General features: G+C 43.7%; 1 protein-coding gene across 6 annotated transcripts in view; it reads left to right on the top strand.

Moving 5' to 3' along the window:
* PKHD1 (PKHD1 ciliary IPT domain containing fibrocystin/polyductin) overlaps window positions 1-13,276 on the top strand; it is a 251,132-nt gene that overhangs the window by 59,829 nt on the left and 178,027 nt on the right. For all 6 annotated transcript variants that reach the window (XR_008329334.1, XM_053380395.1, XM_053380397.1 and 3 more), the window contains 2 exons: window positions 3,616-3,850; window positions 6,762-6,912. Coding sequence is in view for 5 of the 6 variants with exons in the window: in XM_053380395.1 (XP_053236370.1) it covers window positions 3,616-3,850; window positions 6,762-6,912 (386 nt within the window). In the remaining variant the exon portion in view is untranslated. The remainder of the gene's footprint in view (window positions 1-3,615; window positions 3,851-6,761; window positions 6,913-13,276) is intronic.

The raw sequence follows: 13,276 nt of genomic DNA, 5'->3' as shown, positions 1-13,276 counted from the left end.
TTTTCTTGCAATTTCTTTGCACCTGCAGTTGAAAATGTGTTTTGAAAGTATAGAAACGATATCACGTGTCTGGGACTTAATATATACAGTTGTACCTTAGAAGTCGAACGGAATCCCTTCTGGAAGTCCGTTCGACTTCCAAAACATTCAGAAACCAAGGCGTGGCTTCCGATTGGCTGCAGGAAGCTCCTGCAGCCAATCGGAAGCCCTGTTGGATGTTCTGGTTCCAAAGAACGTTTGCAAACCAGAACACTCGCTTCCAGGTTTACGGCATCTGGGAGCCAAAATGTTTGACTTGCAAGGCGTTCGTCAACCAAGGTGCGACTGTAGTCCAGCTGAAGTTGTGGTGAAATGCCAGATCATTTACTATGGATTACTAGTACTTGCTTTTCATCACTTTCAGCTGGTTAGTCTTGTAAATGAAATGAGTGAAGGACTGCTGTGTGTGAACATGACCACTAGCTAATTTCTGAAAAGGGACTTGAGGGGAAAGTTCCTAGAGACGCTGTGAGCTGTTTTACATGTTGCAGGCTGAGGGTTCACATTGCTATTTCTTTTTGCTACTGCCTCTTTTATGGTGTCTTTAACAAGTTGACAGAGGTTTGTTAAACTGGTGAACCTTTTCATGACATGGAAATTTGAAGGGATGTTTGGGGAGAGAAAAATGCCACGTGTTGCAACGTGTGAGCCTGCCGCTGTCAATGACACCTGAGCTAAGGCAGTGAGAAGGAGGAGGAAGGTATGTGGGTTCAAGCAAGGGCATTGTAAAAGTCCCTGTCAACTTGGCTCAAGTCTTGTGCGTAAGCCAAGGAAGTGGAACAGGTAAGTTGCATTTTGAGTCACTTTTGCACAGGGCTGTTGGTTAGAGACCTTGCAAGGGCTCAGAGGGTGTGTGACTTTCCTTTCTCTCTCTCCCTGCCCACTCTCTGCAGTGCTGAGATTGCCCTCCCAGAACAGGTATGCCTGGCATCTTTCAGCACCAGACAAAGACATTTGCATTTGCCCAGAGGCTTAAGTCTGTACAGTTATTAAGAGGGCCAACCCAAATGGCACCAAATAGCAAGTATGCTTTGTTCTTCATCAGGCTGGATGTTAAACACACAGCAGGAGTTGGGAGATGAGGGGAGAGAAACGGCAAGGCTTCAACAGTCGCACTATTTTTTGTATTTTTGTCCCTCCCCGCAGCCCCCGACCCCAAACTCCTATTCTGTGTAGCACCCAGCCCAATGAGCCCCCATATGGGCCACCTGCATAATCCAGGATTGCAGGGGGCTGGACTAGACTGACCCTCGGGGTCCCTTCCAACCCTATACCTCAAAGACATTCCCTGCCTATGGATTTTGGACCTTTTCTCTAATTATGAATATCTGACCAGCTATAATCCATGTACATCTACTAAAACTATTGTGAATATGGCTGTTATCCAAATATCCAAATACTTTATGACCTTAGATTATGGGTAGGCAAACTAAAGGCCTGCGGATGGTCTGGGAATCAGCATGTTTTTACATGACTAAAATGTGTCCTTTTATTTAAAATGCATCTCTGGGTTATTTGTGGGGCATAGGAATTTGTTCATTTTTTTTCTTCAAAATATAGTCCGGCCCCCCACAAGGTCTGAGGGACAGTGGACCAGCCCCCTGCTGAAAAAGTTTGCTGACCCCTGCCTTAGATAATCAGTGTCTGAAGGCTGAAGTACTTGTTGTGTAGTTCTTTTTTACACTACTGATTTTTAGAAAGCAAAATTCAGTTGTTAAGGCCACAATTTGAAAGGGGGAAGAGAGGCTTCTTTGCCCCTTCTCCTTATATCACCTTCCTACTATTACCTGCAGCAGTTTTTATACCCCTATGATGGAAAACAAATAGTATGCACCAATTGTGATAAAAACAAATGGTTTTTTTTTTGGGGGGGGAGCTTGACCTATCTGGATCCATTTCCTCTTCCAAATTGCAGACTCAATGGCTGCATTTTATTAAACAAAAGTCTAGAAAGAATGGTGGAACTGCATGTGAAGTGTAGTTTGTTTATTTTCATTGGATAGGTTTCCATGCCGCCGTTCACTCCAAGTGATACCCAGTGGCAAAATACAGCAAAACCATTCCACCCTGAGAAAGCTTTAATGTGAATAGTAACAAAGCTGGGATAAGAAAATAGTTAATGAAAGTGCTTACTTATTCAAGGCTGGTGACTTTTAACTCTCCTTCCTAGAATCATAGAATCATAGAATCATAGAATCATAGAGTTGGAAGAGACCACAAGGGCCATCAAGTCCAACCCCCTGCCAAGCAGGAAACACCATCAGAGCACTCCTGACATATGGTTGTCAAGCCTCTGCTTAAAGACCTCCAAAGAAGGAGACTCCACCACACTCCTTGGCAGCAAATTCCACTGTCGAACAGCTCTTACTGTCAGGAAGTTCTTCCTAATGTTTAGGTGGAATCTTCTTTCTTGTAGTTTGGATCCATTGCTCCGTGTCCGCTTCTCTGGAGCAGCAGAAAACAACCTTTCCCCCTCCTCTATGTGACATCCTTTTATATATTTGAACATGGCTATCATATCACCCCTTAGCCTCCTCTTCTCCAGGCTAAACATGCCCAGCTCCCTTAGCCGTTCCTCATAAGGCATCGTTTCCAGGCCTTTGACCATTTTGGTTGCCCTCCTCTGGACACATTCCAGTTTGTCAGTGTCCTTCTTGAACTGTGGTGCCCAGAACTGGACACAGTACTCCAGGTGAGGTCTGACCAGAGCAGAATACAGTGGCACTATTACTTCCCTTGATCTAGATGCTATACTCCTATTGATGCAGCCCAGAATTGCATTGGCTTTTTTAGCTGCCGCATCACACTGTTGGCTCATGTCAAGTTTGTGGTCAACCAAGACTCCTAGATCCTTTTCACATGTAGTGCTCTCAAGCCAGGTGTCACCCATCTTGTATTTGTGCCTCTCATTTTTTTTTGCCCAAGTGCATACTTTACATTTCTCCCTGTTAAAATTCATCTTGTTTGTTTTGGCCCAGTTCTCTAATCTGTCAAGGTCGTTTTGAAGTGTGATCCTGTCCTCTGGGGTGTTAGCCACCCCTCCCAGTTTGGTGTCATCTGCAAATTTGATCAGGATGCCCTTGAGTCCATCATCCAAGTCGTTGATAAAGATGTTGAATAAGATCGGGCCCAAGACAGAACCCTGTGGCACCCCACTAGTCACTCTTCTCCAGGATGAAGAGGAACCATTGATGAGCACCCTTTGGGTTCGGTCAGTCAGCCAGTTACAATTCCACTGAGTGGTAGCATAGTCAAGACCGCATTTTACCAGCTTCTTTACAAGAATATAATGGGGCACCTTGTCAAATGCCTTGCTGAAATCAAGGTAGGCTACATCCACTGCGTTCCCTTCATCTACCAGGGTTGTAATTCTGTCAAATTACAAATGCTTTCCCTTCATCTACCAGGGTTGTAATTCTCCTTGTGTTTTTAGCAGTAGCGTGACAAACCAACTGAGTAAGCTACTAAACTATCCCCATCACTTTTTGCAAGGCAAACAGGAGCAAGCCTCGCCAAAGAAAAGTGGCGGTGCCAAACTAATATTGATGGCTGGTGATTTCCCTCTCTCTTCTCCAGCTTCCATAGCAGTTCTGTGCAGCTTGAGATGCTCTTTGGAAGAGAAGGGAGATGACTGGAAGCAGCCAGGTGCAGCTCTGATCCAGTGTGACATCCGAATCAGAGCAAGCGCGTCTGTTGTGACGGCAGCCACGCCGTACCGATACCTTTGTGACGATTCAACGTGTTCCTCTTCGCTGCCTTGCAAGGCTGCTGTCAACTCATCTGGCATCCATTTTGCTGGCCTTTTTATCAGGTTAGACATGATCCTTTTGCCGGACAGTCGCTGGACTCCAGCGCACTGTTTTGTAAGGAGCACTCGAGTTTTGTAGGGACGGGTTTCAAACTGGGGAACAGGCATGTCACTGCACTTGCTAGCCTGGCGATAGCAGAGTGTGCTTTGGCCTGCAGAGAGATCTGCCCGACTGAACATGAAATCCATTCATTTTTTATATCAAAGCATCTCTTCCTTTGTCTTTTTAAAGTATTATTTGAGTCTGAGGGACACCAGATGATCCATCTAGTAAACATTTTACTTTGTTCCCGTGTGTGTATTCTGATCCAAAGCAACATCTGGTGAATGCCACTGGGGAAAAAGATTAGGGATTATGAAAAGCAGAAGAATGACCCCCCCTCACTACTTTAAGTCAACAACCTAAGCAATATTTAGAGTGCCCATTCAGTGTTTATTCATCGCTTACTGACCAGCAGGGTTGCTGTTGGCTTAAGGTCCAGTGTTACTGATGCATGTGAATTGTTTGGTACCAATTCCTCCTTGTGGTAACAATGGTCGGGTGTTTGGGGAACTGACTACATTATCGAAGGTTATACACTACAATTTTTACTTGTTCAAGTCCTGTGTTTTAACAGTGCATAAGAAGTAAACACTTCTGATTAGAGTTGCCAGGTTGTAAGTCAAGAGACTCCCATTTTGCCTTCAAATCTACTGCTGAAGTTGGATTTTCAGAAGCTGTTGTAGCTCCCCACCTTTTAATGTTTCTTCTCTCCTTTGCAACTCACCTGAAGTCTTGTTTGTAACAAGATGGGAGGGAAATGCCAGAAATCAAGGTTACTAGTGTCCTTATACAGGAGCAGATTTTTTAAATGTAAAGATGGGCATTTCTGGGTTTCATCTTTGCAAACATACTGTATTTTTCCGTGTGTAACACGCCCCCATGTATAAGATGCCCCCTATTTTGGGGGACTCAAAAATAAAATGGGGGGAGATTGCCGAGAGTTGTTAAGCTTTTTTTAGGGGAATTTCCCAGAGTTGCTGAGCCTTTTTTTTTGGGTGGGAATGTCGAAAATCGCTCACCCCTGCTGAACAGACGCTGACAATCGCATGTGCTGCCCAATTGCCTCAGTGGCAGCCAATCACCGACAACGCTTCACACAACCACCAATCAGCCGCCAGATCGCCGCACAGAATCTCCAACTCGCAGCTGCAAGCAATTGCACACACCCCCTCAGCACTACCTGTGCATAAGACGAGCCAAGATTTTAAACATGATTTTAAAATAAAAAAACCCTTGTATAATACACAGAAAAATATGCTATATGCTGAATACATGTTGCCAGGCGTTTGTTGGAAGCACAATAGCAGGGCCATTTCAAAAGGTTGGCAACTCCAGGCACAGTGGCTGCCTCCTCGCTCTTGCTAACTCCCTGCGTGTGACAGAGCGACGGCAGCCCTCCTGGAGAGGAGTGGCCCTGATAGGGAGCTGTTCCCAGCTCTGCCCAAGAGGGCAGGATAAACGCCCTCTGCCAGATCTCCTGTAAGTGGTAGTCAGTGTAATGGCCCCAGGGTGGGCCGTTACGGGGGGTGGGATGGGCCTGGGGCTTTGGCAACTTTAGATCCACTGGATTTTGGCAAGCACTTTTGTCTTGCAGGGCAAAAAGAGCAGCACCTGCCAAATTCTGGACTTTCTGTAACTGTTGGAAGATACGTGAGGCCTGCCTGCTTTGTACCAGTCTCATTATCTGTGGGAGAATTTCCAAAATGTCTGTTTCTGTTTCTCAGGATACTGTTGGGAACACAAGAAGCTCAGTCGGGATGCCAGCTGCTTTGCTAATAGGGCTCCTGTGCATCCCAAGCAACAGCATCCCTGTATCTGTAAGGAAAAAAGTTTTATCTGCTGAAGCTCTGCTCGCCATGTATATACTGTTAAAGCAGACAAATCCTGCAAAACCATCACCACCCAGATGGGCAGCTGTGGCGCTTTTCTCTCTCCTGTGACACAGAATTTTTTTTGGGGGGGGGAATAAACCCCCAAAACATAGAGTGTTAGGGGCAAGTAAATCTGAGGTTTTTAAGGCAGCTGAAAGGAATGAAAATGGTTGCTTTGGTAGGTGGAAATAGATACTAGAACTTTAGAAGTTCCCCACACAAGTGAGCAGCTGTTAGCAAGCGGGCCTAATTAAGAGCACCCCTTTGCTATTTCCATTATTATTACTTCACCCCACCCCATCTCCCAATTCCCAATGAGAGAAGAGATTTCGGGGGGGGGGGGAAGCGGCCTGTTAAACTAACTGGCACATATATCGAATCTGCTTAGCCTGGGCTGTTAAGTAAGTTTAATTAATTTACTAAGTTAATGTTCCAGTGCTAGCAAGAAAACATCATTGCTATCAGCTGGGTAGCAGGAATTGGAACCCTAAATGAGCTCATTTTTTCACAGTTGGAATTAGGGACCAGTTAGCCAGTTGTGTGGTTTTTCCAATTTCTGCGCTTGCCCTAAGGGAGTTGCAAGTTATTCATTCCCCAGGATTAAGTGTGAGTAAGAGAGGGAAAGGAGACAAGCGCTACCTGGGGTTTGCTGCCATTTTTGACTCAAGCAGTGTCTGTTGTCTTTAGTTGTCCGTTCTTGTGTTTGCTCCGTCCTGGAACTGAATGTGTACATACGTTTTGATCGGCAGGCAGAATGGCATCACTGAAAAACACTTCCTATGTGTATTTTTGTTGAGAGGGTTTGTAGATAAAGGGGGTGGGGAGGCAAAACAAATAAACAATAAAAGAATGGAAACAAAATTACAGAAATTTGCAAAGTTTGACAAATGGTGGCCTGCAGTTGCCACAAGCTAATGGCTTGCGATGATTAATAAGAGTAAAAATAATTGCATTTCATTAAGATTGATGACACCCCATTTAACCTCCCTTCTCGTTTCAGCCCTAAAGTGGAAAGAGATGAAGTTCTCATCTATAATAGCTCCTGTAACATTACCATGGAAACTGAGGCAGAGATGGAGTGTGAGGAACCTAATCAGCCAATTACCGCCAAGATTACTGAGATATGGAAAGAGCGGGGCCAGAACACTCAGGTATAATCAAATCTTTTTTATAGACTGATTCAAACAGCTTAAAATTAAATTTGTAATATTGTGTACATTTAAGAGGGGAAAAAAAAACAATTTAGGCCAGGCAGAGGCAATATATAATTTTAACCGCTATCCAACTTTGAATAGCATTTCTAATGCACAGCAGTGGAAATGATGGTTAGTCATATGGTTTATCAAATATGAATGAGACCTGCCCTATTTCTTTTAATTGCCCTTTATAGCTTATTGTTATCTTTTTATTTTTGCAAAGCCTTTTCTTACAAATGCAAGCACTCTTCCTAATTCGATACTTCTTCCTGTCTCTGTTGCTCGAATCAGAGATCCTGATCACAGATTATTATGGGGCCTTTTTTGAGCCATTATGGAAACTTATCATTCTTTACGGGCTGCTTACCAGTTGAAACAGGCCAGTGACAATGCTTCTCTTTATGGCTATGTGGGGTAGCTGGGCAGACCTTAAAGACTTCTGCCACATTTATTTATTGAGGGAAAATGACAGTTACAATTCTAGAGAACTCTGTTTTGGTACTGCTCCACACTGGAACCCAAATCAACTTGAAAATCGCATCATTTGATAGATAGATAGATAGATAGATAGATAGATAGATAGATAGATAAATAAATAAGAAAGAAGTTGGTTTTGTGTCCCTGCATGCTCTGAGAAGAACAGATACCTTATCTCTCTCAGCCTCTCCTTCTTTGCCTTCCCTTGTTCTCCCAGAGATGGTAGCTGCCCACACAGCTGATTTTGCATTACCTGGTTATGGCTCTATCCTCTTCTTCTTTGGCAATCACTCGTAGCTGAGTAAGATTGTCTTCCGTGAATACGGTCTTAACAGTGCGTCTATATGGCTCTATATTCCGTGTGTGGCAGTGTGAATGCTTTTTTAATTTAAAAAATCACCTTTATGAGTATGAACTTACTAGATTTGGTGGTGTTCTTTAGGCAAATGTAGTGTAAATGTAATGTAAGGTATCTCTCCTATCAAATAAATGAATAAATAACATTTTACTTGACTCCAGTTGCTTGCTCCCTTACATCTTTTTGCTAGTGCATAGACTGTGAAATACTGTACTATTCTGTGTATAAGACGGGGGGGGGGGGGTTACTGTAAAACAAGCTTAAAAATCAGGGGGCGTCTTATACACAGATAGTGCATATGCTGGACGGGCGATTGGTTGCAGCTGCGAGCAGGAGCTTGTCAGCGGTGATTGGGTGAGTGATTGTTGGCTGCTGCTAGGGCTGCTTAGGATTGGTTGCTGGGGCATCAATTTGGTGGCTGATGGGTGGTTGTGTCAAAGGCTGCTGTGGATTGGCATCCGCTGTGGCAATTGTGTGTGCAGTTGGCTGCTGCTGGCGGCGAGCGGGCAGACGCTTGTTTTCTCCTGTGATGCGTGTGATTGGCAGTGTTGGGTGAGTGATTTTCGGGGCATTCCTCTCCAAAAAAAAACAAAACTCAACAACTTTGGCAATCCTGCCCCCAAAAAGCTCAACAACTCTGGGCCATCTCTCCCCATTTTCTTAATTTGGGATCCCCAAAAGTAGGGGGCGTCTTATACACGGAAAAATACGGTAATAAAGTGATATTACTGGTTGGCATCTTGTGTACGCGCTATATCTTTAAAGCACACTTGAAGCACATGCTGGTCCTCAAAGAATACTGGGCACTAACGTTTAGCCCTCACAACTGGCAGCGCCCAAAATTCTTTTAGGGGGAAAATGTACTTTGAATGTGCTCTAAAGCTCTCCCTGCCCCTCAGTCTAGGATTAACATCTGGTCAGTTTAAAATTACTCCAACTGACTTGTCCTCAGTGCAAATTAATAATCTGTTCTAATGTTGCGTATATTTATTTACCTTAAATAGCAGGTGGAGATAAGAAATAGCTTCTCCCACAAAAGCCTGCCTGTTTTTTTAAGATATCCGTGGAAACCCTCTTCTGAGTTCCAAACCCATATTTGGGTGGGACAAGGTTGGTGTTCACTGCTACTGTGCCTAAACTTTTGAATTCCCCACTTAAGCAGTCTTGAGTCGTCTTTGGTGGCCTTCAACCGCACCATTAAAACCTTCTCATTTAGGAAGACCTTTGGCCTGCTGCAGCTGGTTTTTAGTGTTGCCTACAGTAATTGCAAGGGACGCGGGTGGCGCTGTGGGTTAAACCACAGAGCCTAGGACTTGCCGATCAGAAGGTTGGCGGTTCGAATCCCCGCGACGGGGTGAGCTCCTGTTTATTGGTCCCTGTTCCTGCCAACCTAGCAGTTTGAAAGCACCTCAAACTGCAAGTAGATAAATAGGTACTGCTCCGGCGGGAAGGTAAATGGTGTTTCCGTGTGCTGCTCTGGTTCACCAGAAGCGGCTTAGGCTGGCCACATGACCCGGAAGCTGTACGCCGGCTCCCTCGGCCACTAAAGCGAGATGAGCGCCGCAACCCCAGAGTCGGTCACGACTGGACCTAATGGTCAGGGGTCCCTTTACCTTTACCTTTTACTGTAATGTCATGCTCCCACCTTTCCCCCTATTTGGCATTTGTTGTGTTTTGTGCTCCCCCCCCCAAAAAAACCCTGCATCTGCTTTTAAACTCATTGCTGGCTTTTATTGATTTTCTTTTATACAGTACGTCGCTGTTTTAATAGGAAGTATTCAAGTAAATAGTTGTGCTAGTGCCAGGATTAGTGCTAGCGCAACAGGATCCCTCCTCCTTTTGCAAGACATGCCCTGCAAAGTTCCCAGATCTGATCTGGGGGGTTGTGTGGGGGAACCCAGGTCAGATTGAGTGGGGAAGTGGGGGGGAATGTTCCATTATGCAAGAGGAAATCCTTGCACTAATGGAAGGTTCCCCTTAGGGCTACATTAGATGCAGACAATTGTGTTACATGTCTACTATTTCTGTAAATTGCCTTGAACAATATGAAAAGGGTAGGGTATAACTATTTCAAAAAACAAGAAGCAACTGAGCAATCTCTCTTCCCAGTAGTGATAGTTTCTTAGAGTCTCGTTTGGAAGAATGTTCAGATTCTCCCCATCATCATGGGCTGGTTCATAGGTCATAGATAACAGAATTGTAGTGTTGGGGGACCCTGAGGATCATCTAGTCCACCCCCTGCAATGCAGGAATATGCAATTGTCCCATATGGGGATCGAACCTGCAACCTTGGCATTATCAGCACCACACTCTGACCAACTAAGCCAGGGGTCAGCTAGCTTTTTCAGCCGTGGGCCGGTCCACCGTCCCTCAGACCATGTGGTGGGCCAGACTATATTTTTTTGGGGGGGGGAAATGAATGAATTCCTATGCCCCACAAATAACCCAGAGATGCATTTTAAATAAAAGCACACATTCTACTCATGTAAAAACACCAGGCAGACCCCACAAATAACCCAGAGGTGCATTTAAAATAAAAGGACACAATCTACTCATGTCAAAACACACTGTCTGTGGTCCAGATTTAGAAGGCAATTGGGCCGGATCCGGCCCATGGGCTTTAGGTTGCCTACCCCTGGACTAAGCTATCCAGGCATTCACAACTTGTTGAATGTAGCATCAAATGCATGTGTGAATGAGCTATCAGAGATTAATAACTGCATATACAACTTTCCCTATTCACTATTTCCAGGCCACCAGTACTTTTCCAGGTTATCTTGCACCATCTGCATGTCAAATAATTTGGAGAGAATTTAGGAATTCTGTATTTTGCAGAGTTATATTACCAACCCGCATAGCTCCCTATCGTATATCTATGCAATACTGTTAGCTCCATAACAGCAGAGACATAATTTCTGGATGGGCTCTTGCAGAGATTATTCCTAAATCATACCCCAGAACCTGGTTGATTTGCACCATGAGTTTCCTGATCATAAAATCTGCTTTAGCTTGAATGGCAGGTCCTTTCTGTTCATAGAAGAACGCTCTCTTCTGTCCATGGTGCTGCCTAGTGACTAGGCCACCTAAGTGACTGCCTTGTGCGTATTTGTGGCTTAAAGAAACTTGTGTTTGCTAACTGAAACCCAAGTAGCATGTATGTGTGTATGTATGGGGGAAGGGGCAGGTCAGATAAAAGGTTTCCATTTTAGTTGACAGCCCCCTGCTAAGATTTATGACACCATGTGCTATATGCGTGCTTCTTTGTAGAGGCTTAAATCATGTCATGCAAACTGGCCTTACCTTTCCACTGGAAATAATGGTACCAGTCAGAGAAATGCATTAATGGCATCTTGTACATTGGGTTACAATAATGGTGCTATTAGCAAGAGGTGCAAAATGTCAGGGAAGTAATGGGACATCACCATTTCCCTTGCACACTGGACTCCAAGGATTTAATGCACCTCTGCATATATTGAGCATTAAGCTCTGTATTATCAATAGACACTTAACCTTGTTGGCTTAAAAGAAAATAATTAATTCAGTTGAAAATTTGATCTCTACTTGGTGATTCTGGGATGTCAAAGTGTAAAACAAATGTTCTCTTGAAACTATTGCCTTGTCACCTTATAAAAAAACCCCTGAAAACTATTTTGTGCATGGGAAGTTTAGAGATGCATTGCTGTGAACGTTTTCATCTCTCCTCCTTCAAAATATTTAATTCTGGGAATGCTGAGTATTCTTCAGTGTTAAAGTACCTAGAGGGCAGGCTGTGGAGTATGGTTAGGGTACATATTAAAGTGTGTGTGTGGTACTAAAAATAAGCACACAAACCTATTATTGAAGCACAAATAGGAGGTGGCTTGTTCTTCTGGAGTGAATGCTAGCTTGCCGCAAAGGTTTAGCACTGAAACCCTGCCCTTACGTTGAGCTGGATGTTTAATTGTGTTAGCATCGTCCTCCTGGCTCTGCGCTCCATTCTGACCAGGCAAAGTATACCCATGTGAGGGGGTATAAGTGACGAAGGAAATAGACACTTGCGTGTTTTAAAACTCATTGACAGATTGGTGGCACATTGAAAAGCTCATTGGACTTGTATGATATGCATTCTAGTTCAGTATGATTGCAAAAGCTTGATTTGAACAATGACAATAAATGTTTAGATATGGATTTCTGGAAACACTTTACTTTTGATAGGATGTCCCTTGGCAGGTATTGTGGCATGAAGAGGGAATTTTATGTCAGATGGCTTAGATGGGATTTGGAACATCTCATGCTAAATATAGTAAGAGACGGATGAGACTTGGGTGAAATGGAGTTGGCAGTGTTGAGAGCAGCAGTGGAAGAGAAGAGTGGAAGCCCCATAGATTGTGGGCTGCTGCTGGCTGTATTGCCAACGTGTGAGGAAACATGGAGGCCGACTAAACATCAGGAAGAACTTTCTGATGGTCAGAGCTGTTTGGCAGTGGAGAACTCTCTCTGGGGTGGAGAACTCTTCTTCCTTGGAGGTTTTCATTACATGGGTTTGGACAATTAGGGTCCTTTCCAACTCTACAGTTCTATGTTTTTATGAAGTGTGATTCTAATGTTCTATTTTCTGATTTTTAAAAAATCTACATTTTAAATTTTGTTTGCACATTTTTAGTTTTTTAGCAAGCTGCTTGAGGCATGTTGTGAAAAGTTAGTCAGCTGGACCTCAAATATTCAGTATTTTATTGATGATCTTCAAGAGCCAGTAGAGTGAAGAAGAGAATACAGTGCTTCAGTTTAGTAAAACAAATGGAGGCATACGGTCAGGAAAGTATGCAGAACAGACATTTACAAAAAGAGAGAGCAAAGTTTAGGAAAAGACACCCATTTCCTGAGCATTCATTGCTTGGTCTTTTCCCGTTATCTGCGTGCAGACTCTTGTGACGCACTCTTATCGGAATCAATTTAACATTGATTTTGGCTTCGGGACATACCTTCCCAGATCTGATGGTTTCCAAAAGCCAGCTCTTTTCCGTCTCCCCCTAAGTGTTCCTAAAAATATTTTCCTGTCTCCAAGTTTAGAAAGTGACCTTCCCGTAGGGCAGGAAGGGACAAATTAGTAACTTGCATTTTTAGGCATATGTCCTAAATAGGGATTTTCATAACATTGTCTGCATTAAGATGCACACACTTCACTTGCAGACATGGCTTTGTGTTTGTGCATCTTCATGTGAAGGAGATGGGGAACACAAGCACTTGGCTTGTCCCATTCTGTCTGCTCCCGTGTCACATGTGAATCTCTCTTCCAAGTTTCTTCTCTCCTTCTACATTTATTTATTCTATCACGTTTATACCCTGTTTTCATATCATGTCTCAAACAGCTTACCAAAAAACTAAGCATGCAGCATGCAAAATTTAAAATGTAGATTTTTTTTTAAAAAAAAAATCAGAAAATAGAACATTAGAATAGCATTCATGGTGCAAAGCCCCCCGCTGAAATAAAACTACCTTAATATG

This window comes from Podarcis raffonei, chromosome 3, assembly GCF_027172205.1.
Source record: "Podarcis raffonei isolate rPodRaf1 chromosome 3, rPodRaf1.pri, whole genome shotgun sequence".
NCBI classification, from domain to species: domain Eukaryota; kingdom Metazoa; phylum Chordata; class Lepidosauria; order Squamata; family Lacertidae; genus Podarcis; species Podarcis raffonei.
Note: the sequence above shows the minus strand (reverse complement) of the source record. Positions and strands in the feature narration are given on the sequence as shown.